The following is a 22,545-nucleotide window of genomic DNA, read 5'->3' as shown; positions in this document are numbered from 1 at the left end:
GTCAGTTTTGTATTTTTGGGGTCTTGGGGATTGAATATTTGACTAATTATGCCAAAAAATTAAATAAAATCGGGTTGTAGATCTTGTTTATCAAGATGTCTCTACAGATTTATTGGAGATCTACTGCAAATATCAAGCAATCCAACATCTAACCTGTTAATGATGCATCTTAAATTAATGACAAATCGTCTTGAAAAGATTGTCATGAATTATTCATGCTTGAATTTTAATTAAACTGCAGCAATATCAGCACATTATTTACCAACACTGTAGGATACTTGCACTGTAAAGCAGTGTTATACCAATATTCAACAAAAATTGTGAATATCCTCAATAAAAAATAATCTGTAATTATCAAAATATAAACCATACTGATTACTTCATACAGTATTGCAGCCACTGCATAATATGTTCACCTGCATGCAGTACAAGTAGATGTGCTAGGTTGAGTGTTAAAACACACTTAACCATTATAATCAACACAATATTGTACCATATGAATTCTAAACATATCAGAATTCTAAATGTACACAAGTACACATATGTGAAAATGTCCTCATTGAGTCCAAGACTAGTGCGATGTCACATTATGAGCAAGTACACACAAATTATCTGTCTTTGGCCAAAATGATCAAAGAAATTGCATACATTCACATATAAGATGTCAAAGAATAGTCTGGAAAGAAAACCAGTACATTTACCACATTAATGTCGATTGGGCTAAATCTTGCATGCAGATATTATCACAGACAATACTACAAAGCCCTTAATAATAGTAAAAAACCAGTACATCCATGCAGTTTTTCTTGTTTTCCATTAGAGGCTTCAGAGGAACGTTAGTTTTACAAAATTGGATGTAGTTAGTTTCAGATGTCGAAGAGGTCCTTCATCTCAGTGCATGATGCTAAGGTTCAACAAAAACATGAACGTTTTTGAGTGCTTTAAATGGAAGACCAATGTCATAGCAGATGTATAAAGGCAGAGACATATGTGTGTGTGCAGGAATACCACAAATCCAGAACATAAAATACAAGTCCATATTATGAAAGACGAGACTCAAGGCTTCCAGAGTTTGAGTAGGCCATCCTCGCTGTAAGTGGCGATGAGATTCTGATGGGGGTGGTGAGTTATGCCGATCACATCTTTTTCATGTACCTATGGAGGATGTACACAGAAACACTTGTTTATATTAAAGCACAGTTCATTTTTAGATCCAATTCAGTTTTGATATATCTCCAACTAATCCTAATTAGAGTTACAGCCAATGTTTTGAATATAAATACCAATTGTTCTGGAATACTGAGAAGACAACTTTAGCTGTAAACCTATTACACTTCATCTGACTAAAACAGATCTCGTGGATATGCAGCATGTGCCGTGAGGGTGGACGGTACCGTGAGGGTTCTCTCTAGCTTGCCAGTGATGGTGCTGAAGCAGTACAGCACATAGTCTTCTCCCACACAATAAATCCACTCTCCACGTGGGGACAACGTGCAGCAAACAAAGTCTGCCCCCTCTCTTACACCTGAACAGAAACTCCTCATCACCTGGGAAGGAAAAGAGAGGGGGGCAAGAGAGTGAGAGCGAAAGTGCAACGCAAAGGGATAAGGCACGCTTCAGAGAGTACCAAAAAGCATGCGAGAGTGAGTCAAGTACGTCAAGAAAAGAGTGGGTGAGACGGCTGAACAGGGTACGCGTTATACACCATCAGACGGACTGAATAATACGTGCGTAGCTATTTTTAGCAAACCTCACATCCTGCATTGGAAGTTTGCAGCTTTTTTTTTTACTTCTGCTCAACAATCAAGCATTTAGTCAAGGTTTCTGATTCATAAATGGTGTTAATGTGTGTGTGCATTTTAGAATAATCCTGAGGAGTAAACAGATTATCTTGCTGGTTAATTTTTCTTCTCACCTGGCCATGAATGTTTGTAACAACAACCGTGTTGGTCCTATTGCACACTACAAAGTGCTCGGGAGTCTTTGGGACAAGCACAACATTGTTCACAGTGATGTCTGTACCCTCAGGAATGTCAGGGGTTTTTATTGTGTGGGTGCAATCCATTGTCTTCATGCTCCAGACCTGACAAAAAAACAACAACAGTTAAGCAGGGAAAAAAACACAAAAATAAAGATGCATAGGCTATTACGTGTGGTTCACCACAGTTTGAACACTTACCTTTACTGTGCCATCTGCTGACGCGCTGATGACATGCTGGCCATCGTGTGAGAAGATGACGTCATTTATATGAGCTGTATGGCCTCTAAACTCCTTCAGCATCTTTCCTGATTTCAAACCATGAAGCCTAATCAAAGAAATCCAAGAGTTAGAAATGTAACCACAATTCACAAATTCAAATGAATTATTTTGAAAGTGAAGCTTTAGCAAAAGCAGTAACAATAAAAGAAATACAACAAAAAATCAAATCATGTTATGATCTCATGAATCAATCATTATCCACAAAGAGACTTTTTAAAGATTCAACTTAATTTCTTCATGAAAGAACAAAAGCGTCAAACCCAAAACAAAAGCAAAATACTACAAAAAAGCATGTCAAGAAAAGAGCAAAACAACACAACTTTCGTCTGCATTTTTGCAGCACAATTCACAAATTCAACATGTCTTTAAAAAGTAAAGCGTGAAACAAAAACGAAACAAACCAAAAAAAAAAAACAATCATGAAAGCACAATAAAATAAAACAAAAAACAATATTTTGATGTCATCAATCAATCATTATCATCAAAGCTCAAAGAGAATATAAAAATCATACATCAAAATCATAACAGAAGACAGCAAAACAACAAAACCTTTCTCTGCAACTTTCAACGTGATTCTACCATCTTTACTAAAAAATACTCTTCTCTCATGCACATGAAAGTCCACCCACGTGCACCATGATAGTCTAGCACTGCCGCCCAGCCGCAGAACTACTGCAGTCAGGACTGAGAGAGAGAGGGAGGGAGAGAGAGAGAGAGAGAGAGAGAGAGAGCGAGAGAGAGAGAGAGAGAGAGAGAGAGAGAGAGAGAGAGAGAGCGAGACTTTCGTTCTGGGCATGTGATGGAATATTCCTGATGACTCTTAACACCTAGACCTTGATTCATTTCAGTTTTGTCCAACTCATCTCTCTCTGTCCACAAAAGAAAACAAAACAAAAATACAGCATGTTCAGTGAAATAAATCTATACTGTCATTTGTTTTGTGCACTTACCAAATCCCTTAAATGTACTACTTTCCTACAAAGGTTTCCAAATACAATCACTGATCCAAAGATGACCAATGACATAAACAAACAAGAAAGGTCACCTTTTATACATCATCTTTAAAGCCAGGCTGGCATTCACGTGTCACACACACTACTGAGAGCATAAATACAATCATTGCAAAAGAGGAGGGGCTAGTATTTATCAATAAGTGGCCAATAGCAGAGCAGCTTGTCATTTCACCCCCCTCCAGTTCCCTATCCAGCTAAGGAGCTGAAATGACAAAACGTCTGCCTCAGTCCGCTGATGTTTGGGTAGCTGAGCAAGGAACAGAAACACATTATCTGTGCATGCTGCCTCTCTCACACACGTGGCCAATCATGCTTCTTGCCACCCACATGCACCATGAGAGCCTGGAATTGACTCCCAGCTGTAGAAGTACTGCAGTCTTGTCTGCGGGAGAGGGAGAGATGCTGAGTCTGGGCATGTGACGGAATATTCCTAATGATGTTTAACACCCAGACCACGACTTCAGATTTCCTCCTCCTCTCCCGCCGTTTCTATCTACAAGTATCCATGGCAAAACATTTTACTAAGGTAGCCTACTGTTCCTACTGGCACTTATTGGTTATTGCATAGCAACTGGTCATCTTGCTTCTTATGCATACAATATGCTTCTATTGTGAGATCCATTCCATGGCTTTCTACCTTCTGTATCTTTTCCGTCCACTTAGCAAGAAAATCACAGCAATTAGCTTAAGAGTAACAAACAAAATCTGGGTAATGCACCTACATTACCTAATCTAGGTAATGCACCTGCAAAATGTGGCCAGATTCACAAAATATCATTATGAATAAGATTCTTCCGAACTGTTATTTTCTTATAAAATGAAAGTTCTGTCATCATTTACTCACCCTCAAGATGTTCTAAACCTGTATGAGATTCTTTCTTCTGCTTAACACAAATGGAGATATTTTGAAGAATGTTGGTAACCAAACAGATGATAGTAGCCACTGACTTCCATAGTATGGAAAAAAATATATAGTAATTGATGACCGAATTTTCATTTTTGGGTGAACTATGCCTTTAACCCTTGTGCTATGCTGAAAATCTTTTACCTAATTTGGTGTTCCCCTTCAAAAACCTTTTTAAAAATGTCTTGTAAATCTCTCATTATGTTGTATTATCACCAAATCTTGAATTCAGCTTTTGAAATCAGCATTTGCACCTAAGTTTTTGAATAAAAAAAAAATATATATTATAGCATTATTTGTAGATAATTTTGGCAATACTCAACTCAAAAACTAAGATAAAAAATTTCAGATATATAAGGCCGAAAAATAAACAATTTATACTTGTGCTAATTTAAAGAAAACAAGTTGATAAATGGATTAAATCCAATATTTGTAATAATATGGCCTAGCAAGAAATGTATAAGTTTTGTAGGCCAGTCATTTTTGACCAGGAACAGCACAAGTGTAACAAGTTCAGGTGAAAAATTCCCCCAAAAAAGTGCAAAAATTATCCACATTATTTGGGTAGTTGTGTGAGCAGAGTCAGTAAGTATCAAGAAAAATAATATCCTCTATAGGGCGAAATGCCACAAACACAACATGAGGTTTAAGACAAAACTTGAAAAAAATCTTATTAAAAATCATCATAATTAAACTCTTAAAGGGTAGGATAACCTCCAACTTGTTTTAAATCCCCATTGTTTAATAAATTTATTGGGTTGTTTTTAATTAATTTTTGTAATTACAACTTAACACCAGCTATATATGATAAATATTAATACTAGGAATGTGCAAGATTACTCTGCAGTTACACCAAGGATCAATAATGTAAACAACGATCGGTTATAATTATGCATGATGTGATTTTTTTGCTGGATTTTGACATTCATGCCCTTGAAGTGCCCTTCAAATTAGAGCCACTCAAATCATGACAGGACTGAGTTAAACCATCTTCAGTACAACATCTAAAAGTGAAAACCAATTATTAAAAAATAAGGTGGAAAAAGTCGGATATGTAATATATGTTGAACCTGATGATCTGGTCAAAAGAGGCACTTAATAGTTGACTGCTGTCCTTGTTGAAGCAGACACAGGTGACTGCTTTGCTGTGGGCTCGTTCTATTCTATTCAGACACGTCCCGTTCAGAATCCTCCAAACCTGGAATAACAAAACCATACATCTTATCACATAACAGACTGAACTGAGAACACTAAAATCCATTCAACTTAACTGATGGTGTGAAATGAGAGCTAACTGGGAACATCATCATTCAATGAAGATGAAAAATCATATTTTTTAGCTCTGTGCACCATGAAATGCTGAACTGAGATCACATCTAAACAGGGATTTTTAAATAATTATGATAGATCAGTTACTCTACTGTTCTACATGTTATAATGCACTGCAGTCACCACTGTAATCAGAATTAACATTTGCCTTCAGACCTACAGTCCCCTGAGATTGAGGTCTCTTACAATACCTCTGTAAATCCTAAAGGGTTCGGTAAGGTTTTTGAAAGAAGTGCTCACACCAAGGCTGATTTATTTGATCCAAAAACTCTAAAAACAGTAATATTATGAAATATTTTTAAAATGTTAAAAAAAACTGTTTTCTGCATAAACACTTTTTAAAATGAAATTTATTCCTGTAATGGCAAAGCCAAATATTCAGCAATATTTGGGGGAAGCCGTGGCCTAATGGTTAGAGAGTCGGACTTGCAATCCAAGGGTTGTGAGTTCGAGTCTCGGGCCGGCAGGAATTGTAGGTGGGGGGAGTGAATGTACAGTGCTCTCTCCACCCTCAATACCACGACTGAGGTGCCCTTGAGCAAGGCACCGAACCCTCAACTGCTCCCCGGGCGCCGCAGCATAAATGGCTGCCCACTGCTCCGGGTGTGTGTTCACTGCTGTGTGTGCACACTTTGGATGGGTTAAAAGCAGAGCACGAATTCCGAGTATGGGTTACCATACTTGGTTGTATGTCACGTCATGTCACTCACTCACTCGCAATCATTACTCCAGTTTTCAGTGTCACATGATCCTCATCATTCTAATATGATGATCTGCTACTCAAGAAACATTACTATCATCAAAGTTGAAACCAGTTGTGCTGTGAAGTTAATTTGAAATTCTAAATGAGTGTCGCTTTTAATAAATTTAATGCATCCTTGCAGAATAAAAGTATTAATTTCTTTAAAAACATACTTTATACCTTACTGACACCAAACTTCATGTTGTAGTAAGTATGACTCAAAACGAGAAAGACAGTTTGTGAAAGTATTCATTTGTATTTCTATGTGATAATGAGTAAGAATGTCTCTTACTTCTAGAAATCAAGCATGTAGGTTTAAGTTCTACTCCCTTTTTAAATCTCTACCCGTTCCGGTATATATGACTAATAACGTTTTACTCAACAAAGATGATTTTCTTAATATTAGTTTTAATTTGTGATTTGTCATTGTGAAAAAATATAAATGATACAGTTTCAAATTGACTAATACTAGAGAGTCTGTACAATTAGAAACCTACAGTAGACTACAAGTGGAATTGCTGATCAGTTAATTGAAGGGCCATACCTGTATCTTTCCATCCTGAGCTCCAGAGGCGATCATGTCAGAGTCGTGACTTACTGCCAGACACAGAACAGCCTCATCCATCATCATGAAATTATCCTGAGCTTGGTACTTCAGATCCTACTCACACAAGAAACAAACAAACAGGCAGACCATCAGACATCACTTTTAACCACACAAAATGACATATGTACAAATAATAATAAGATTTTCAGACATTGTTTAAATAGGGAAAATTAAATACACCCACATGATGGGTTGATTGAGGTAGTAAGGTTCTTTATTATGTCTACCAGAAAGAACTACAACCACAACATATTATATTCCATATTATTCTGAGTCTCATACTGTACACTCAAATTCCCCAGTAGTAGTGGAAGTCCACATCTGAGAATGGGACAGGATTTAATTTTGGCCCCAACTGCCTCAACTCAAGCTAAGAGACGTCATAGAGTTTTCAGTGGTTGGGTGACCCATACTCTATACCCCTGAGCGTTTAGCAGAAACCCAGGCTCTAACAACAAAAAAAAATAAGCCACCCTAAATGTGAGAATTTATTTTTTGCCCCCACAAAACAGGCCTAGGACAGCATATGTGCGTTGCCTCTTTCATGCATCAAGGAGATGATGTTCTTGAGCTGTGTAGTTTAGAATATCAGGCTTTGAGAATACAGAGATAAATATAAACTGAATCTGTTAATATATCATTACTTTTATATAAACATTACTTTTAAATTTCAAGCCATTTTAGTAAACATACTGCATACTTGTCAGAGAAGAAGAACCTGCTGGAAAGACAACCATCTCTGCTACACTTCATAAATCGGGTATGGTACAGTGATTATATGAAGTCGTTTATCAAAAGGCAAATGAAAGTCATGAAGTTTTTTTTTTAAGAATTCAAAGAGTTTTATTGTTCATAAACAACAAATCATTTAGTACAGTTAAGAACTTTCATTGCTTCTGTTATTCTTTTGGTGATGATAACCAATTTAATTTTCTCTCCCCATCCTTTGCCAACCAGTTACAGTACCCTCACCAATCATTTGTCTGGCAAGCATTTCTCCCTGGATGAATGCCCATCATCTAAAGCTGAATATATTGAATATTGGTGTGCTGCTGCTGTTCACCCTGGCCAAGAACTACCCTTGCCAGTGCCTTGTCATTTCAATACACAGCTCAATGATTTCATCTACACAGAATGCCAAAAAAATTGGTGTCATATTGGACAAAGACCTGTCATTTACAGCCCACATACTAACAAATGTCAGGACAGGATAGAGAACATTTGCAGAGTCATACATTTCTCAACAGAGAAGCTATTGAGATTCTGGTAGAGGCCCTGGTATGTGACCTCGGGAATGACCTCACAGCACATTTAATCAAACATCTGAAGCTCATCCAGAACGCTACAGCCCAGCTGATACTCAACCTTCCCAAGTACACTCACGTTTCACCCCTGCTATGCTCTCTCCACTGGCCCTCTGTCCATGATAGGATATATATGGTAAAATATACACTATTGATCAAAAGTGTTTAGTAATCAAGTTTTTTAATGTTTTCCAAATAAGTCTCTTATGCTCACCAAGGCTACATTTATTTAAAATTTAAAAAAATACAGTAATGTAAAATAGTATTGCCATATAAAGAAAATGTGATATATTCCTGTGATGTAAAAGCTGAATTTTCCCCAGCCATTACTCCAGTCTTGCGGTTTCACAAGATCATCCTTCAGAAATCATCTTATAATATGTTCAGTTGATGCTTAAGGAAAATAACTTCTTATCATCAGATGTTTTAAACAGTCTTTGTTGGTTAATATTTTTGAGGAAGCTGCCATACACTAACATTTAAAAGTTTGGGTCAAGATAAAAAATTAAAATAAAAATAAAGCTGCATTGAACTGACCACAAGTAACACGTCAAAAGTGACAATAAGTACATTTATAATGTTTCAAAAGATTTCTATTTCAAATAAATGTTGTTCAGCCTTTCTATTCATTAAACAATCCTGGAATCAGCATATTAGAATGATTTCTGAAGTATCATTTGACACTGTGGATGACGCTCTTGAAAATTCAGCTCTGCCATCACAGGGATAAATAACATTTTGAAGTATATAAAAAGTAGAAAACAGTTCTTTTAAACTCTAAAAATATTTTAATATTACTTAAATATAGTATAAATTATTATATAATAATTATTAAAGAAAGCATTTTTCCTAATATATGTGAAATACAGTTTATTTGATGGGCAGTATATACTCACCTTCTGAATTTTACCAGCAGTGAAGTTCCAGACTTCAATGAAACCATCAACAGATCCAGTAATCAAGTACTGTCCATCAGGAGAGAATCGCGCACACTCTACATGGGACTTTGGCCCAAACTGTATCATACATGTACACAAATGCACAAACAGAAAAAAAGAAAAAAAATATATTATTTTAATAAGAACTTTACATTATAAATATAGTTCCGATTCGAAGCAGTTTTGAGATAATGCATTAATTTTGACCACTGTAAATATATATATATATGTGTGTGTGTGTGTGTGTGTGTGTGTGTGTGTGTGTGTGTGTGTGTGTGTGTGTGTGTGTGTTTAATCAAGCCCTGACAATGCCAGCCTGACTTGAGACACTATAACCCTCCCAAAAATTGTATGTTGTTATTAATCCAAAAGTGTGGTGTTAAAGGTAGAACACAGAGAGTGCAAGATACAGATGAAAGCCTCAGGTCACAAAAGCAATTAAATGTGCATATGCTGAGCCCGGTAGCATAGGATATACAGATAAGATGCCTTATAATGCAGACAGGAATAGCATCCATCAATTATTTCTTAAATTCTCTCTTATATTAAACAATTGCACTACCTTTTCCAACCAGTAAGAATAATAATTTATAATGCACTGTTGTGTTTACAACACCTTTATGAGGCGACTGAGCTGAGTAGGGAAGCGCTCTTCCTCCATGTCCTTCAATGCACCTTTGCCCCGGAACAGTTCCAAAGACATACCTGGAGGTAAAAGGCCCTGGTGCTGCTGCCACTTCAATGATTCAAAGACAAAGTGTGGGAAACAGAGAAAAAGAGTAGAGGATGTAAAGTTGAAAAAGAAAAAGCCAGGTAATACTGCTCTGGTAGTAGATTTTTTTTTTGTTTTACTCACCAGCATTGCTAATGAGCCAAACTGCCTTAGTGCTTTGGTTTCCTGTAACCTGTATAAAGCCCCCTCACATATACGGCCCTATAAAAACAAAAGGTATGTGATACATGCAATACAATAGATATATAGAATGCAAAAGGATAGGTCAAAAAAAACAAAAAAGCTAGCAAACCTGGCCCAGAAGAGCCATGAGACGAGAAGGTGGCACCAAACAGACCTCTCCTGCAAAAGCTTGAGCGATAGCCAGCCTGCGCTTCTCTTTACTGCTGCCCACTGGATATGCCTGTAGGCCAGTGGCAAGAAAAATAAAAGAGTAAATCATTGTTACATAAAAATAATATCTTATATATAATATCTTATCTTTTCCACCTAATTTTTAAGAGTGGGTGATGCCTTTTGTAACTTGAATGTGCCTGGCTTCCATTGTGATACATTCCATTAAAATAAAAAGTATGAAGGTTTAAATGTTTGAAAATAAAGAATTTAAGACAAATATCAGTATTGTTACTTGCAGTGTAAAACAAATATCCCTCTCTCTCTCTCTCTCTCTCTCTCTCTCTATCTCTATATATATATATATATATATATATATATATATATATATATATATATATATATATATACAGTGCCTTGCAAAAGTATTCAAACCCCTTATTTTTTTTTTTCATGTTTTATGTTGCAACCTTTTGTTAAACTGCTTTAAATTACTTTTTTCCCCACATCAATATACACTCCATACACCATGATGGCAGTTTTAACATCTTTGCAAATTTATTAAAGATAAAAAAAAACACTTAAATGTTTTAATTGTTTTAAGAGTATTCATACTCTTATCTTTGACAGTTGAAATTTAGCTCAGGAGCATTCATTCCAGCTTGTAAATGTTACCACACTTTGAGTGAAGTTAACCTGTGGCAAATTCAGTGGAATGAGTATGATTTGGAAGGGCGCACACACATCTTAAAAGGTCTAACAGCTGAAAATGCATATTAGAGCAAAGACCAAGCCCTGAGGTAAAAATAACTAAATAAATAATTAAATAATTGCCTGTAGAGCTCAGAGACAGGATTGCATCAAACTACACATATGGGGAAGAGTTCATTGAAGGTTCACAGATGCATGTAGCCTCCATTATCCATAATGGAAGACATTTGGAACAACCAGGCCTCTTCCTAGAGCTGGCCTCCTGGCCAAACTCAGCAACTGATGGAAAAGGGCTTTGGTTTGAGCGGTGACCAAGAAGCTGATGGTCACTCTAGTTGAGCTCCATGATCATATGTGGAGATAGGTGAAATCTACAGAAGGACAAACATCACTGCAACACTCCACCGATCTGGGCTTTATAGCGGTGTGGCCAGACTCAATCTTCTCCTCAGTGAAGACACATGAAAACCCACTTGGAATTTGCAAAAAAAAAACACCTAAAAGACCCTCAGACTGTGAGAAACAAGATTCTCTGGTTTGATGAACCTCAATTCCAAGCATAATGTTTGAAGGAAACCAGCTCTGCTCATCACCTGCAGAGTACCATCCCAAAAGTAAAGTGTGCTGGTAGCAGCCTCATGCTCTGGGGCTGTTTTTCAGAGGCAGGGACTGAGGGACTCCTCACAGTAGAAGAAAAGCTCAATGCACCAAAATATAGAGATAGCCCTAATGAAAAACTTGTCCAGAGCATTCAAAACCTCAGACTGGGCAGAAAATTTACCTTTAGACAGGAAAATGACCGTAAACACACAGCAAGAGTGGCTTATAGACAACTCTGTGAATGTCCTTGAGTGACCCATCCACAGCCTGAGCTTTGGCTTGAATGCAATCAAATATTTCTGGAGAAACCTGAAAATGTGTGTCTGCCCCCATCCAACCTGACAGAGCTTGAGAGGTGAACAGGTGAGGTGAAGAAAGGCAGATACTAGCCAAATGCTGATGTGCAAAGCTTGTCACATCAAATACTTGAGGTGCTTCAGCTAAATATTTAGTTAAGGGTTTGAATACTTGAGTACTTATTTCAGTTTATATATATATATATATATATATATATACACACACATATACTTTTATAATCAGTCATTTTAACAAGATAATTGTATTTTACAACTGTAATATATTTATATCTTAATATTTTTAATTAGTTTCATTTTATTTTGTAACTTTCAGGAGGATGTACTCATTTTTACAACAAAACTTTTCATCACAAGAAAATCATATTTTCCTGAGTAATTTTGACTTGCTTCTTAATAAAAGTATTTTATATTTTAACATGGAAATGTGATTACGTTTTAAACACTTACTTCTTGTGAGTCAAAAATTGGTTTTGTGAGAAGGGTGTCCAGGTGTGAGTAGCGCTCAGGTTGAGTGTGCTTCAGCATGATCATGGGATCGGTTTGCTTTAGTAAACATTGAGCAGCTCCCAGCTCACCCAACTCAATCAACTCCAGCACAATCTGCACATACAAACAGACTTCACTCAGTTCCTTATAAAGCGGTATGAACACAAACCGAATAGTATAGCCTGCATAAAGACAATTACTGCACTTGAGATATGCATTAAAGTGATTGAATTATGAAGACACTTTTAAGACAAACTTTACCTGTTCGTACAGGTCAATGAGCAGCTTGTCAGGAAGCTTCAGATACTGGATTGCTAGCAGCACTATATCCCACTGCCCGTTGTTGATATCGGAGATGAAGCTTTCGATGCTGTCGACTGTGTGGAGCGAGACTGCTGTCTCCTCTTGAAGCATCGCCAGAGTGCGATGCAAATTATTTTCCTTCAGGTATTGCATGATCAGACGAATCACGCTGCAAAAAGTGACCGGCGCCGTTAATACGAGATGTCACCTGAACTTTACAAAAAACGGTATCTGTATTTCACTGCAGGGTTTAATCGACATTACTTTTACTAGCAGTTGGGGTTGTGAAAAAAATACCCTTAACTAAATATGCTGAGACCTGTAGCGGTTTTAATTAAACTCTACTCGAAACTTTAGTTTAGCGCAGTGACTGATGAATGGTTATTTTATTCCCGATATTATCCGGTTTGTGCTATTGCAAAAATAATTCCAAATCAAATTTCGTTCGGTGTATCCGTCCATATAAAACATTTGTATTTTGTTTATTTTGCTGGAACTATGAGATCATTAAATGCAGTAAAGGTTAGAATCATATCCATTCCATTAGAAGTGAATAACGGTTTACTTACTCTGCTGATTCCACTTCAAGGTCCATGGCTGCGAGGTTGTCGATGAAATCGGCGTCGAGATATTGCGGGAGCCTTCGCCAGCGCTGCGTTGTGTTGGTCCGCAGCCACGTGAACACCGTGTGGCCGTGACCGCCCAGTACACGTGCTGTTGTATTTATTGCTCACACGTCTAAAATCACAGAAACCTCTCACAAATTGTTGCGGATTTTGGGGATGGTGGATTAATGACGCGTCTGGAGAAATGAATGTGAAAAACACCCGAAACTTTGCCATCAGGTGCCGAGACCTGAGACCGTGCAGGCAGATGGTGCATCAACGCCATAAAGCTGATGTATTAAGCAGCACAATGAGTATGGTTCAATCAATCATCATTTATAAGGAGCAAATAGGCAACTGTACAGACGCTCATCATCTTAAACAGAATATATAAAGATTAGGTATTTTAGCGATCAACAAATGCCAGTGTCCATTTTTGCAATAGAATACAGAAGAATCTATTTAGAATACAGAACACTTCACATGTGTCGCACCCCAGCATGGGTCTGTGTTATGGCAAGCCGTATTAACATAGTATCTGTTATGTTACTAATAACAGCCTACTTATTTTTTCAGTTAAAACTACGTCATTCAGTTGTAAGTCTTTTTCTCTTGAACTATTTATTAGAGCTATTAGTTATTCCAGTTGTCCATTATCTATTCAAGTAGATTTTACTAGTTGTTGCTTTCCTTTCCAAAGAATTTAGAAATCTGCTGTTTTTATTTTGAAAACTTTTTTTCTCTCTCCATAGGCGAAGGTTGACCCAACTCCAGAGTAAGGCTTTAAAGTAACCTAATGTTAGTGTAATCCGTTAACAAAGTACATCATAAACCCATATTTTTAGACAAGTACCAGATAATGTGTGTCATGTAATGAAATGTTTTTAATAAGATGGAAACTGTGGGCTAATTAACGCAATCACAATTTAATAAAAATATTAAGCCGATTAATTATTTAATTAACACAGTTATTCAAACAACAAATTAATTATAGGGATGCACCAATGTATCGGCCACCGATATTTATCGGCCTATTTTTCCCTCAATTTACAAACATCAGCATATCGGCTATATAAGGAAAAAGACCGATTTAACAAACCAGATGTTTATTAATTAACTGCGTGAAGGCACTGAGCTGTATAATGTCTGTTGCATAATTCTAGAGCTGCTGTCTGCACTTTAATGCTAATCAAATAACAAAAGACAAAAGATCGCACACTGTTGTCGACTAAATAACTTTTGTAACTTTCATAAGTGTAACGGACCTCATCTAAATGATGATGATACATATTTAATATGTATCTTTATGTTGTATTTATGTAGGCCTGCTGAATGTTAAATGGATCCAATCCATGTTCATTAGAAATTTTTTTGATGATGCAGCAATAAAACTGCTAGTATAATTTAATGCAGTTGTTTTTGAACTTTGCTAATTTAAAACATGATCAAAATACGATCTATTTTGATGGCAAAATCTCAAATAAGAGAGAAAGTGACAAATATTGGTATCTGTCAATAAGTGTTTGTTAAAATCGGTATCGGTCACAAAAAAATCCTATCAGTGCATCCCTAATAAATTATATAAGAAAGTGAGCAAAGAACATTTACAGTATCAACAGAGCTTTTTAAAACTCTGAATCCGTTAAACCATTGCGTCACAAAATGATTCACTGTTTTGAAGCACTCCAATCGTATCGCGAATCACTTGATTCAGATCAGGACTTCAAAGCACGTATCACGAATCACTTGATTCAGATTGGGACTTTAAAGCATGTATCACAAATCACTTGATTCAGATTGGGACTTAAGCTCTGTTCGTGGGATGTTTTTTATCCCCACCGTAGATAAATATAATTCAGCAGTGGCAGGGATGCATAGACCAGAGGGGAGGAAATACCCCCGGTAAATAGCACCTTGTGTGTATAGACCCCTTAATCGCCTACGTCACTGTGACGTCACCACTCTAGCTGGAGGCAAAACATAAGGAAGAACTCATAGCAGGCGTGCTAAAAGTTTGAGGTTTTGACTTTAAAATGTCGTCTTCTTGTGTTGTGTTTTTGGCTGCCAGAACAGAAGGAACAGCACTTTTGGTTCAAAACTAAAGTTTCACCGGATCCCGGCCGACATTCCTTCACAGAAATCAAGAAGACAATTGTGGTTAAATGCAATACGGCGTACAGACTAGACAGAGACGATCATAAATAATGCTCGTGTTTGCGGTGCACACTTCATATTAGGTAAAATAATCTATGCATATGTACTGGGTGTGTTGGTTTTATCTAGTACAAATCAGCAAGTTTATGTTTTATAGGTGAAAAGTCGCCAACCTTCAGCGCACTAGCTAGCTTAAATGTTAAACAAACATACAGCGATAGATGTGTGTGCCATCCTTTGAATGGTCTCTTAAAATAATCCACATTGCTAATCATAGTTAGCCCAGCGATAGGTTACATTAGACAATAAGCCTTGACAAAATTTCCCCAAACCACCCGAAAGTAATTCATATGTTGTCTAGGAAAGATCCAAAACCTGGTTAAAATGTTTTCCAATGAGAACAAGATACAAGAACTACACCAAGCTTAGCTAAAAATAAATAAATAAATTAGGCTACTGTAATGTTATCCACTCGTCATTATATTTTGGTCAGATAACCAGTTTGGTAAGTGAACTGAGTGATCAACTGAATTAATTGATAAATGTATGCTAACTCCCACTTTTTTTATTATTTTTTTTTGTCACGGTCCTGCAGAGTCAGTGACTGTACATATTCGGACAGTTCCGAACCTTCTTCTGCATCCATGTTTAATAAATCCCTCCTAAAACGTGCTAGTTTACACTTGTCAACATTGCGTCTGCGCCTCTTTTTGCCTCCAGCTAAGCCCCGCCCACCCGGAGACGTTGCAATGTTTACAAACTTTTAAGGGGTCTATATATATGAATAGATTACTAGTAACAAAAATATTTACTGTTAGTATACAGCATTAAAGGTTAAATAGCCTTCCATATCTCTAGCGCCCACATTCGTTAGTATGAGCGCATCGCCCCCCTCTGGTCGCACAGAGAATAAATTTACTCTGCCATACATAGTGAAAACATTAAAGCGTAAACATTTTACAGGTATTGGACATAACAGAATTTTTGACCAGAAAAAATGTTCTACATGCATAAGCATTCAGAAAGTTTCTACTTAGTGTTTAAGTTTGAATAGTTACATTTCTGACGTTTTGTTCATTAGGCTAGATCTAAACTTTTCATCATAATCCTCACATAAACCCCCCCCCCCAACCCCCCCAAAAAACCATCTTAATTGCCAAACCTCAATGTCTTACCTCAAAGCTAGAGTTGCAAAATAAAATGTAGAATGGCTAAAATAACCAGACTAACAAATGAAAAAACAAGACGCCATTTAGAATGTTCAACAATATCATGTTTTATTTGTGAGGCACATGTCTCACTTCTGGCTTGACTCTGACTTGGATGTGGAGGCTCTGAGAGAGGAGAGACGGCGTCTCTTGGCAACCTTTTCTTGACGTTTCTCTTTGGCCTCCTGTAAAAAAAAAAAAAAAAAAAACATTGATATTCAGCTTTTACCACATACTTTTCATTTACACAACGTGTGCTTTTTCAGTACTAAAGAATCAATTGAGGTATTTATTTTTCAGAAGTCAACAGAAAACTTTATTCATACACATAGCTAGGCTAAATTGTAGGAAGACACTCATTTAGAATCATCACTAAGCCACGTACCTTCATCCTCTTGGCCAGCAGTTTGGTGTATTCTGCAGCCTCCTCCTTGTTCTTCAGTGTGCGCTGCTTCTTGAGAGCAATGCGTCTGCGCTTGTGTTGCAACACGCGGGGTGTAACCAGGCGCTGAATCTTAGGGGCCTTAGTCCTGGGCTTCTTACCTGTCAGAAAGAGCATAGTCAGTCTCTGGATACATTTAAAACCCTTCCTCCATAGCTTTAGTATGAAATTAGATGCAGGCAATCTAATCTAGTTAAAATTATATAAATGAATACAATATGAAAAGCCACTTGCAACAGTACAATCAGCAAAATATAAGCACCGCATTAAAGACCTGGGTGGTAAGCATGTGAGGGCCCAATTATTTATGTACAACAAATCTAAAAAGCCTGTATTTTCAAAACAAAACATCACTCTAGAATGTTTTCCCTCCAGCTTTTATTTATAAATAGAAAGTGCAGTACCACCAAAAGTTAACTCAAATTAACTTGGACAACTTTCAATGAAAGTAAATCCAACAGGACATTTGCTTAAAGACCCTATCCTAGTTCTGTTAACAATGCACTGCAGAAAGTTTGACAGCAATTCAGTACAAACAGCCACTAATAATATGAATGGGGTTGTTATCCGGTTAGCAGCTCCACTGTTGCTGTTGGCACTACATTAACATCCCTTTTAAGCATCTGCTGCTAATATTGCATACCTTTCATGCATATATATATATTTTTTTTATTAAAATATAGCTCAGTCTCATGATGAAATACTACCTTCTTTAGTGAGGGGTCTCCTGACCACATACTGCCTGACATCATCCTCTTTGGACAGGTTGAAGAGCTTACGGATCCTGCTAGCCCTCTTGGGTCCCAGGCGGCGGGGGACAGTGCTATCAGTCAGTCCAGGAATGTCCTTCTCACCTGAAGGAAAGAGGGGAAAATCTATCAAACAGATGCTATGGAACAGGCCACTTGTGGTGTAGACAATCAAGATACCGGCTTCTAGAGATGGAACGATTACCAGTTTGATGATAAATCACGATAAAATTCACCATGGTTAGTATTATCTTTTCATATTTTAATTATCATTAAAACCATATTTGATTACTGCGATTTGAAAAACTAGAAAGATAAATGCTATCCAACATAAAGCAGCCTTTTCAGTAAGTCTCACTTGAGCACAGAATACTTTCATTTTGTATGAAAACATGGCGGAAAGCTGGGAGGTTTAAAAGAGTGCTAAGGGAATTATACAAATGGATATATTAATTTATATGAATGTATCTCTGACGTTTCTGACCGTCTTCAGTAAAAATTCAATGGCATTTTGTTTTCATATTTGATCCATGTAATAGTGTTCTTAATCGCAGTGCTGCTTTGTCCACGGAGGTTACGAGAAACAGCACTAACTGCTGTTCCAAAAGCGGAGTGGATTTAAAGAGTGTTACTGTCACATTCAGCCTGTGTGCAGTTTTTGTCTGGCCAAAAAACAGGCAGTATTTGCATGCCCTGCCAACTGGTTGATGAAAAACAAGATTATTTGGTTTCTACACATTTAAAGAATTAGATAAGGTCTCTAGAATTATTGATTAATTTATTGAATTAATTATTATTAATCAGTTATTTTGACTTAACCCTTTTCTTTATTTAAAGGCTGAAATGTGAGTTCTACCATTTTATGAAACCTTTTCAAAGTTTTTTGAACATTTCGCAAATGTTATTAGATTAGTTATTAGACTTTTTTTTAGCAAAAAAAAAGTTTTTATTAGACTTTTTTAGTTTTAGCAAATTGTAATTAAATTGTTACATGTTACTTCCCTAACACATCTACTACTTATGCAATCGTTGATCACATTATAGACAATACAAAACTATAATGTTATAAGAAACAAAAGATTAATTCATTATTTACCTGGGTCTTTAGCCTATGATTAGCTCACTTTAACTCTTATCTGACAAGTCTTCGGGTTTGAGTCATTTGTTCATCACATGACAGCCCCATAAGTTAAACCTATGATTTCTGAGCCGGAGAGAGAATTGATTAGTTCATCTTTTGAGTCGTTCGTTCAATAACGACCCATCACTACTGCACACATCTGAATATTTAGGTTGAACTGTTCTGGAACAGTTTTGTAAATACAACTTAACCACTGATTTCTAATCGTGTCCTCTTTTGGAAGGCCAAACAAAGTATTTTCACTTTCGCAACGAGAAACACAGCCTCTTCTCAACATGGCGGCGGCGGCAGAAACAATAAAGTTACCCCTTCTTTCTTTGCGTGAACATTTGGGCGGGATTATGCAAATCTTCCCACATTGTGACGTAGACATGTTTTAGGAGGGCGTGGTCGAGTTAACTTTTATATAAAAAAATATATCTTTGTGTTTGATTGTTTTTTATTCTTTAGTTTTGGGATCTTTTGTGTTCTTATACAGCTTGTAACAAGAGAAAGGAAAACTTAAAATTGCATCATATGACCCCTTTAAGTGTTTATGCAAACAAAAAAAAATATTTTTTGTTGCTTATTGATTTTAAATATAAAACTTGGAGAAACGATTTGTCTCAATGCTTTATGAACATTTCCAGCACATTTGAACAACACTGTGATAATACTAATAACCGTGATAATTTTGGTCACTATAATCCTGATTAAGAAATTTTTATACCGTTACATCTTTACCGGCTTCATGATTTCTATGAAGTCCTTGCTCCCATTCACAAACAATATGCAAAGCAATAATTTTGGCAGAGCAATGCAGTACAACCAGCCACTAAGAACATGATCAGGTCGTTATCCGTTAGCAGCTCCACTGTTGCTGTAGGCACCACACTGTCCCCCCTTTGAGGTTACCATTCAACCAGAAAAGGTCTGCTGGTGTGCCATCTATGAATCATGAGTCCATTTGCACTTTTAATCAAATGGTTCTTAAAATGACAATCCTGCCATCACTCATCCCAGTTTTGGATCCCATCGACTTCCATTATATTTTTTGACCTTACAAGTGTCGATGGGATTGAAACTGTTTGGTAACCACCATTTTACTAAATATCTTCTATTGTGTTCCGGGAAAGGAAGTCAATCATAGAGACTTGTAAATGAGGGAGAGTAAATGACTATTTTCATTTTTACAATATAGACCTCAGTCGTCAGAGTAGCTCAGAGTATACTCACCCTTTCTGATAATGACCAAATTGAGAACGCTGAGGTTGGCGTCAACGATGCAGCCGCGGACAGACTTGCGTTTACGCTCACCAGTACGGCGAGGGCGGTAACAGGAGTGACCCTTGCTGAGGAGGAGACGCACACGTCCTTGGGTCAACACACCCTGCTTCATGGGGAAGCCTTGTTTGTCATTGCCTCCGCTGATGCGCACAACATAGCCCTACAACAAACACAGTTATGCCAATGTTCAGGTCAGTTTGAAGAAGTTTTTCAAGTTACAAATGCAGCAATGTAAACACTGCCATGGTTAAGTCCACTTAAATCTGAAATACACTACAATACTTTCCCCCCAAATTGCACTCTGAAGACTTTGCTAGTTGCCAAAAGTCAGAACCAGTTGCAGATTCTGGGCATTCGGAGTTCACCAATTTCACAGAAAATCAAACAGTGTATGAGGAGCACAGAGCTTCAGACTATAATTCCATTTAGTCAGAGGACATCAAACATGTTTGATATTTTGAGATGATTTTAAGGCTGGACACTACACGACTTCTGCCAGATTTGCAGTGTTGGGGCAGTCTGCAGATTTTGGACAGTCCGAGTCGATGGATTTAACAAAAAGTGCATGATATATGACTGAAATAAACTTTGACCGAAAACCTGAACAATTCTCTGAACAATGCACTGAAGAATGTTTGACAGAGCGATGCAATACAACCAGCCACTAATAATATGAACAGGTTGTTATCCGGATAGCAGCTCCACTGTTGCTTTTGGCACCACTGTCCCTCCTTTTAAGCTACTGAACAGCCAAAAAGGACTTGCTAAAGTGCCATAAAAATAAATAAACACTTAAATAAATAAGGCTCACCAGGCAACCAATAGCTCCAGACTGTGATTTTATTCCACTGGATGACTTTAAACAGGATTCATGTTTTCAATAGATTTTAATGATGGAATACACTATACAACACACTTGTGTCATTGAGTCATTGCTAGTTTAGAAGTTCAAGCAAGTCTTCAGATTTTGGCCAGTCCAAGTTGACAGATTTTACAGTAAATTACATAGTACATTAAAGACACAGATTTGTTTCAAGACTATGATTTTATACAGTTACAGCATTGCAAGCATGTCTGATATTTTGAGCTTATTTTGGAATACATGGTTCTCATTTGGCATGTTAATTTGTTGCATTTGTAATGACTTAAAAGTGTGAGATCCGTCGTTTAGATGCCTAGTTTTCTACTCAAATTAGCAAGAAAATACCAATTGTTTAAAGCCTATTTGGATTTTAAAAGTCCTTTAGTGTATTTCAGTCTTGTTAAATGTACTTTAAATGTACTGTCTTGACCTGAAGGCACTGGTCAAAAGGGATACTGAACAACCAAGACTTGAGTGTCAAGCCTTTCTGCCTTACATGAAACATTAAAGTGCTGGAAAACATACACACGAATCAGGTTGCCGTTACTCACCTTCCACTCATCACCCAGAGAGTCTGCAGCCACTTCTGTGGCCATGCGCTTCTCATAGAAGATTCTCAGTTTGCGCTCATCATCGACTTCTATCAGCTTTTGGCAGCCAGTGGCGGGGAACGAGATATTGAGCTAGTTGGACAAGTAAAAAAGATAGAAAAAGCCGCATGATGGTGTTATGAAGTTTGATACAAATTGGCCAAAACTGTTGGCCTCTTCATCTGACACGTCTGTTAGCTAAACAAGCGCTAATGCTACAGCAGAGGATGATAGTTTGACACTCAATACAAGTCTGCCAGAACGTTCCCTAACGTTGTAATTACAGTTAGGACAATGGCGATTAAGATTACTTATATCCCTCAGCTCGCATGAATTTTCTATTTCTCTAATGTGTTCACTGCATGTCTATTCCGGGCGCTGCCATGTTGCCGCACTTCCACCGCTGTCCTCCCGACCTAACAAAATCAACATCCATCCCTCATGCTGTTTGGGCCTAACTCGATTGCCAAAAGCTCATCGGATTGTTTTGAGACTGTAAAATGGAACTCATTCGATATTTCCATCACGTTGTGAAATATAAACTTATAATATAGCTTTTTTCAGTCCTCCTACCTTCATTATGGAGGACTTTCTAGCCTGGAGTCCACCACCGAAAAGAGACCGGATATCCGACTCGTAGTCTCACATAGACTCCAGGTTATCGCGAGAATAGTACGTTTTATTGTTTGAAACGGCAGGCGCAAAGTACAGTTCGAGGACAATATAGTGTATGTACACTTGAAAACTGTAAATACTACACGACAAAACTATAAATATGCAGATTTTCACTGAGTAAGTAAAAGTAATGCTTTACAATTTAATTATTGTTTTAATAATTTGCTTGGTTATCTATATCAGGCAAACTACACGTTTTTACATAAAACATTATCGCAAATATAGCACTAAATCTGTACAAGGTAACAGCTGTAGCTGTTCCCCTGAAATGTT

The 22,545-nt window shown here is 37.2% G+C and overlaps 2 protein-coding genes across 2 annotated transcripts; both read right to left on the bottom strand.

The window, feature by feature from the left end:
* Positions 1-96: 96 nt before the first annotated feature.
* Positions 97-15,106, bottom strand: LOC109097740 (WD40 repeat-containing protein SMU1-like). The gene is made up of 13 exons (XM_019111352.2): positions 13,150-15,106; positions 12,539-12,749; positions 12,239-12,391; positions 10,123-10,233; positions 9,954-10,031; positions 9,714-9,842; positions 9,056-9,175; positions 6,793-6,909; positions 5,248-5,375; positions 2,180-2,306; positions 1,916-2,083; positions 1,395-1,547; positions 97-1,155 (listed from the first exon to the last, which is right to left on the bottom strand). Exons 1-13 carry the CDS (start codon positions 13,173-13,175, stop codon positions 1,057-1,059), a joined length of 1,620 nt encoding a protein of 539 aa, XP_018966897.1. The 5' UTR covers positions 13,176-15,106; the 3' UTR covers positions 97-1,056.
* A 1,484-nt stretch (positions 15,107-16,590) lies between these two features.
* On the bottom strand, positions 16,591-22,308 carry rps6 (ribosomal protein S6). The gene is made up of 6 exons (XM_019111355.2): positions 22,171-22,308; positions 21,559-21,690; positions 20,095-20,305; positions 17,697-17,843; positions 16,933-17,090; positions 16,591-16,732 (listed from the first exon to the last, which is right to left on the bottom strand). The coding sequence occupies exons 1-6, from the start codon at positions 22,174-22,176 to the stop codon at positions 16,637-16,639; spliced, it is 750 nt and encodes a 249-aa protein (XP_018966900.1). The 5' UTR covers positions 22,177-22,308; the 3' UTR covers positions 16,591-16,636.
* Positions 22,309-22,545: the final 237 nt, after the last annotated feature.

The sequence above is a fragment of the Cyprinus carpio genome, chromosome B1 (genome assembly GCF_018340385.1).
Source record: "Cyprinus carpio isolate SPL01 chromosome B1, ASM1834038v1, whole genome shotgun sequence".
NCBI classification, from domain to species: Eukaryota; Metazoa; Chordata; class Actinopteri; order Cypriniformes; family Cyprinidae; genus Cyprinus; species Cyprinus carpio.
Note: the sequence above shows the minus strand (reverse complement) of the source record. Positions and strands in the feature narration are given on the sequence as shown.

Bases quoted from the DNA above. Each gene is read 5' to 3' on its own strand.
- rps6 (XM_019111355.2), bottom strand. The intron at 20,306-21,558 runs GTGAGTAACGGC...TGTTTGTTGTAG, and splicing joins CTCTGGGTGATGAGTGGAAG to GGCTATGTTGTGCGCATCAG. The intron at 17,844-20,094 runs GTGAGTATACTC...TCTTTCCTTCAG, and splicing joins TTTGGTCATTATCAGAAAGG to GTGAGAAGGACATTCCTGGA.
- LOC109097740 (XM_019111352.2), bottom strand. From the start codon at position 13,175: ATGGACCTTGAAGTGGAATCAGCAGA. The intron at 12,392-12,538 runs GTAAAGTTTGTC...TTGTATGTGCAG, and splicing joins TCATTGACCTGTACGAACAG to ATTGTGCTGGAGTTGATTGA. The intron at 10,032-10,122 runs GTTTGCTAGCTT...TTGTTTTTATAG, and splicing joins TCATGGCTCTTCTGGGCCAG to GGCCGTATATGTGAGGGGGC.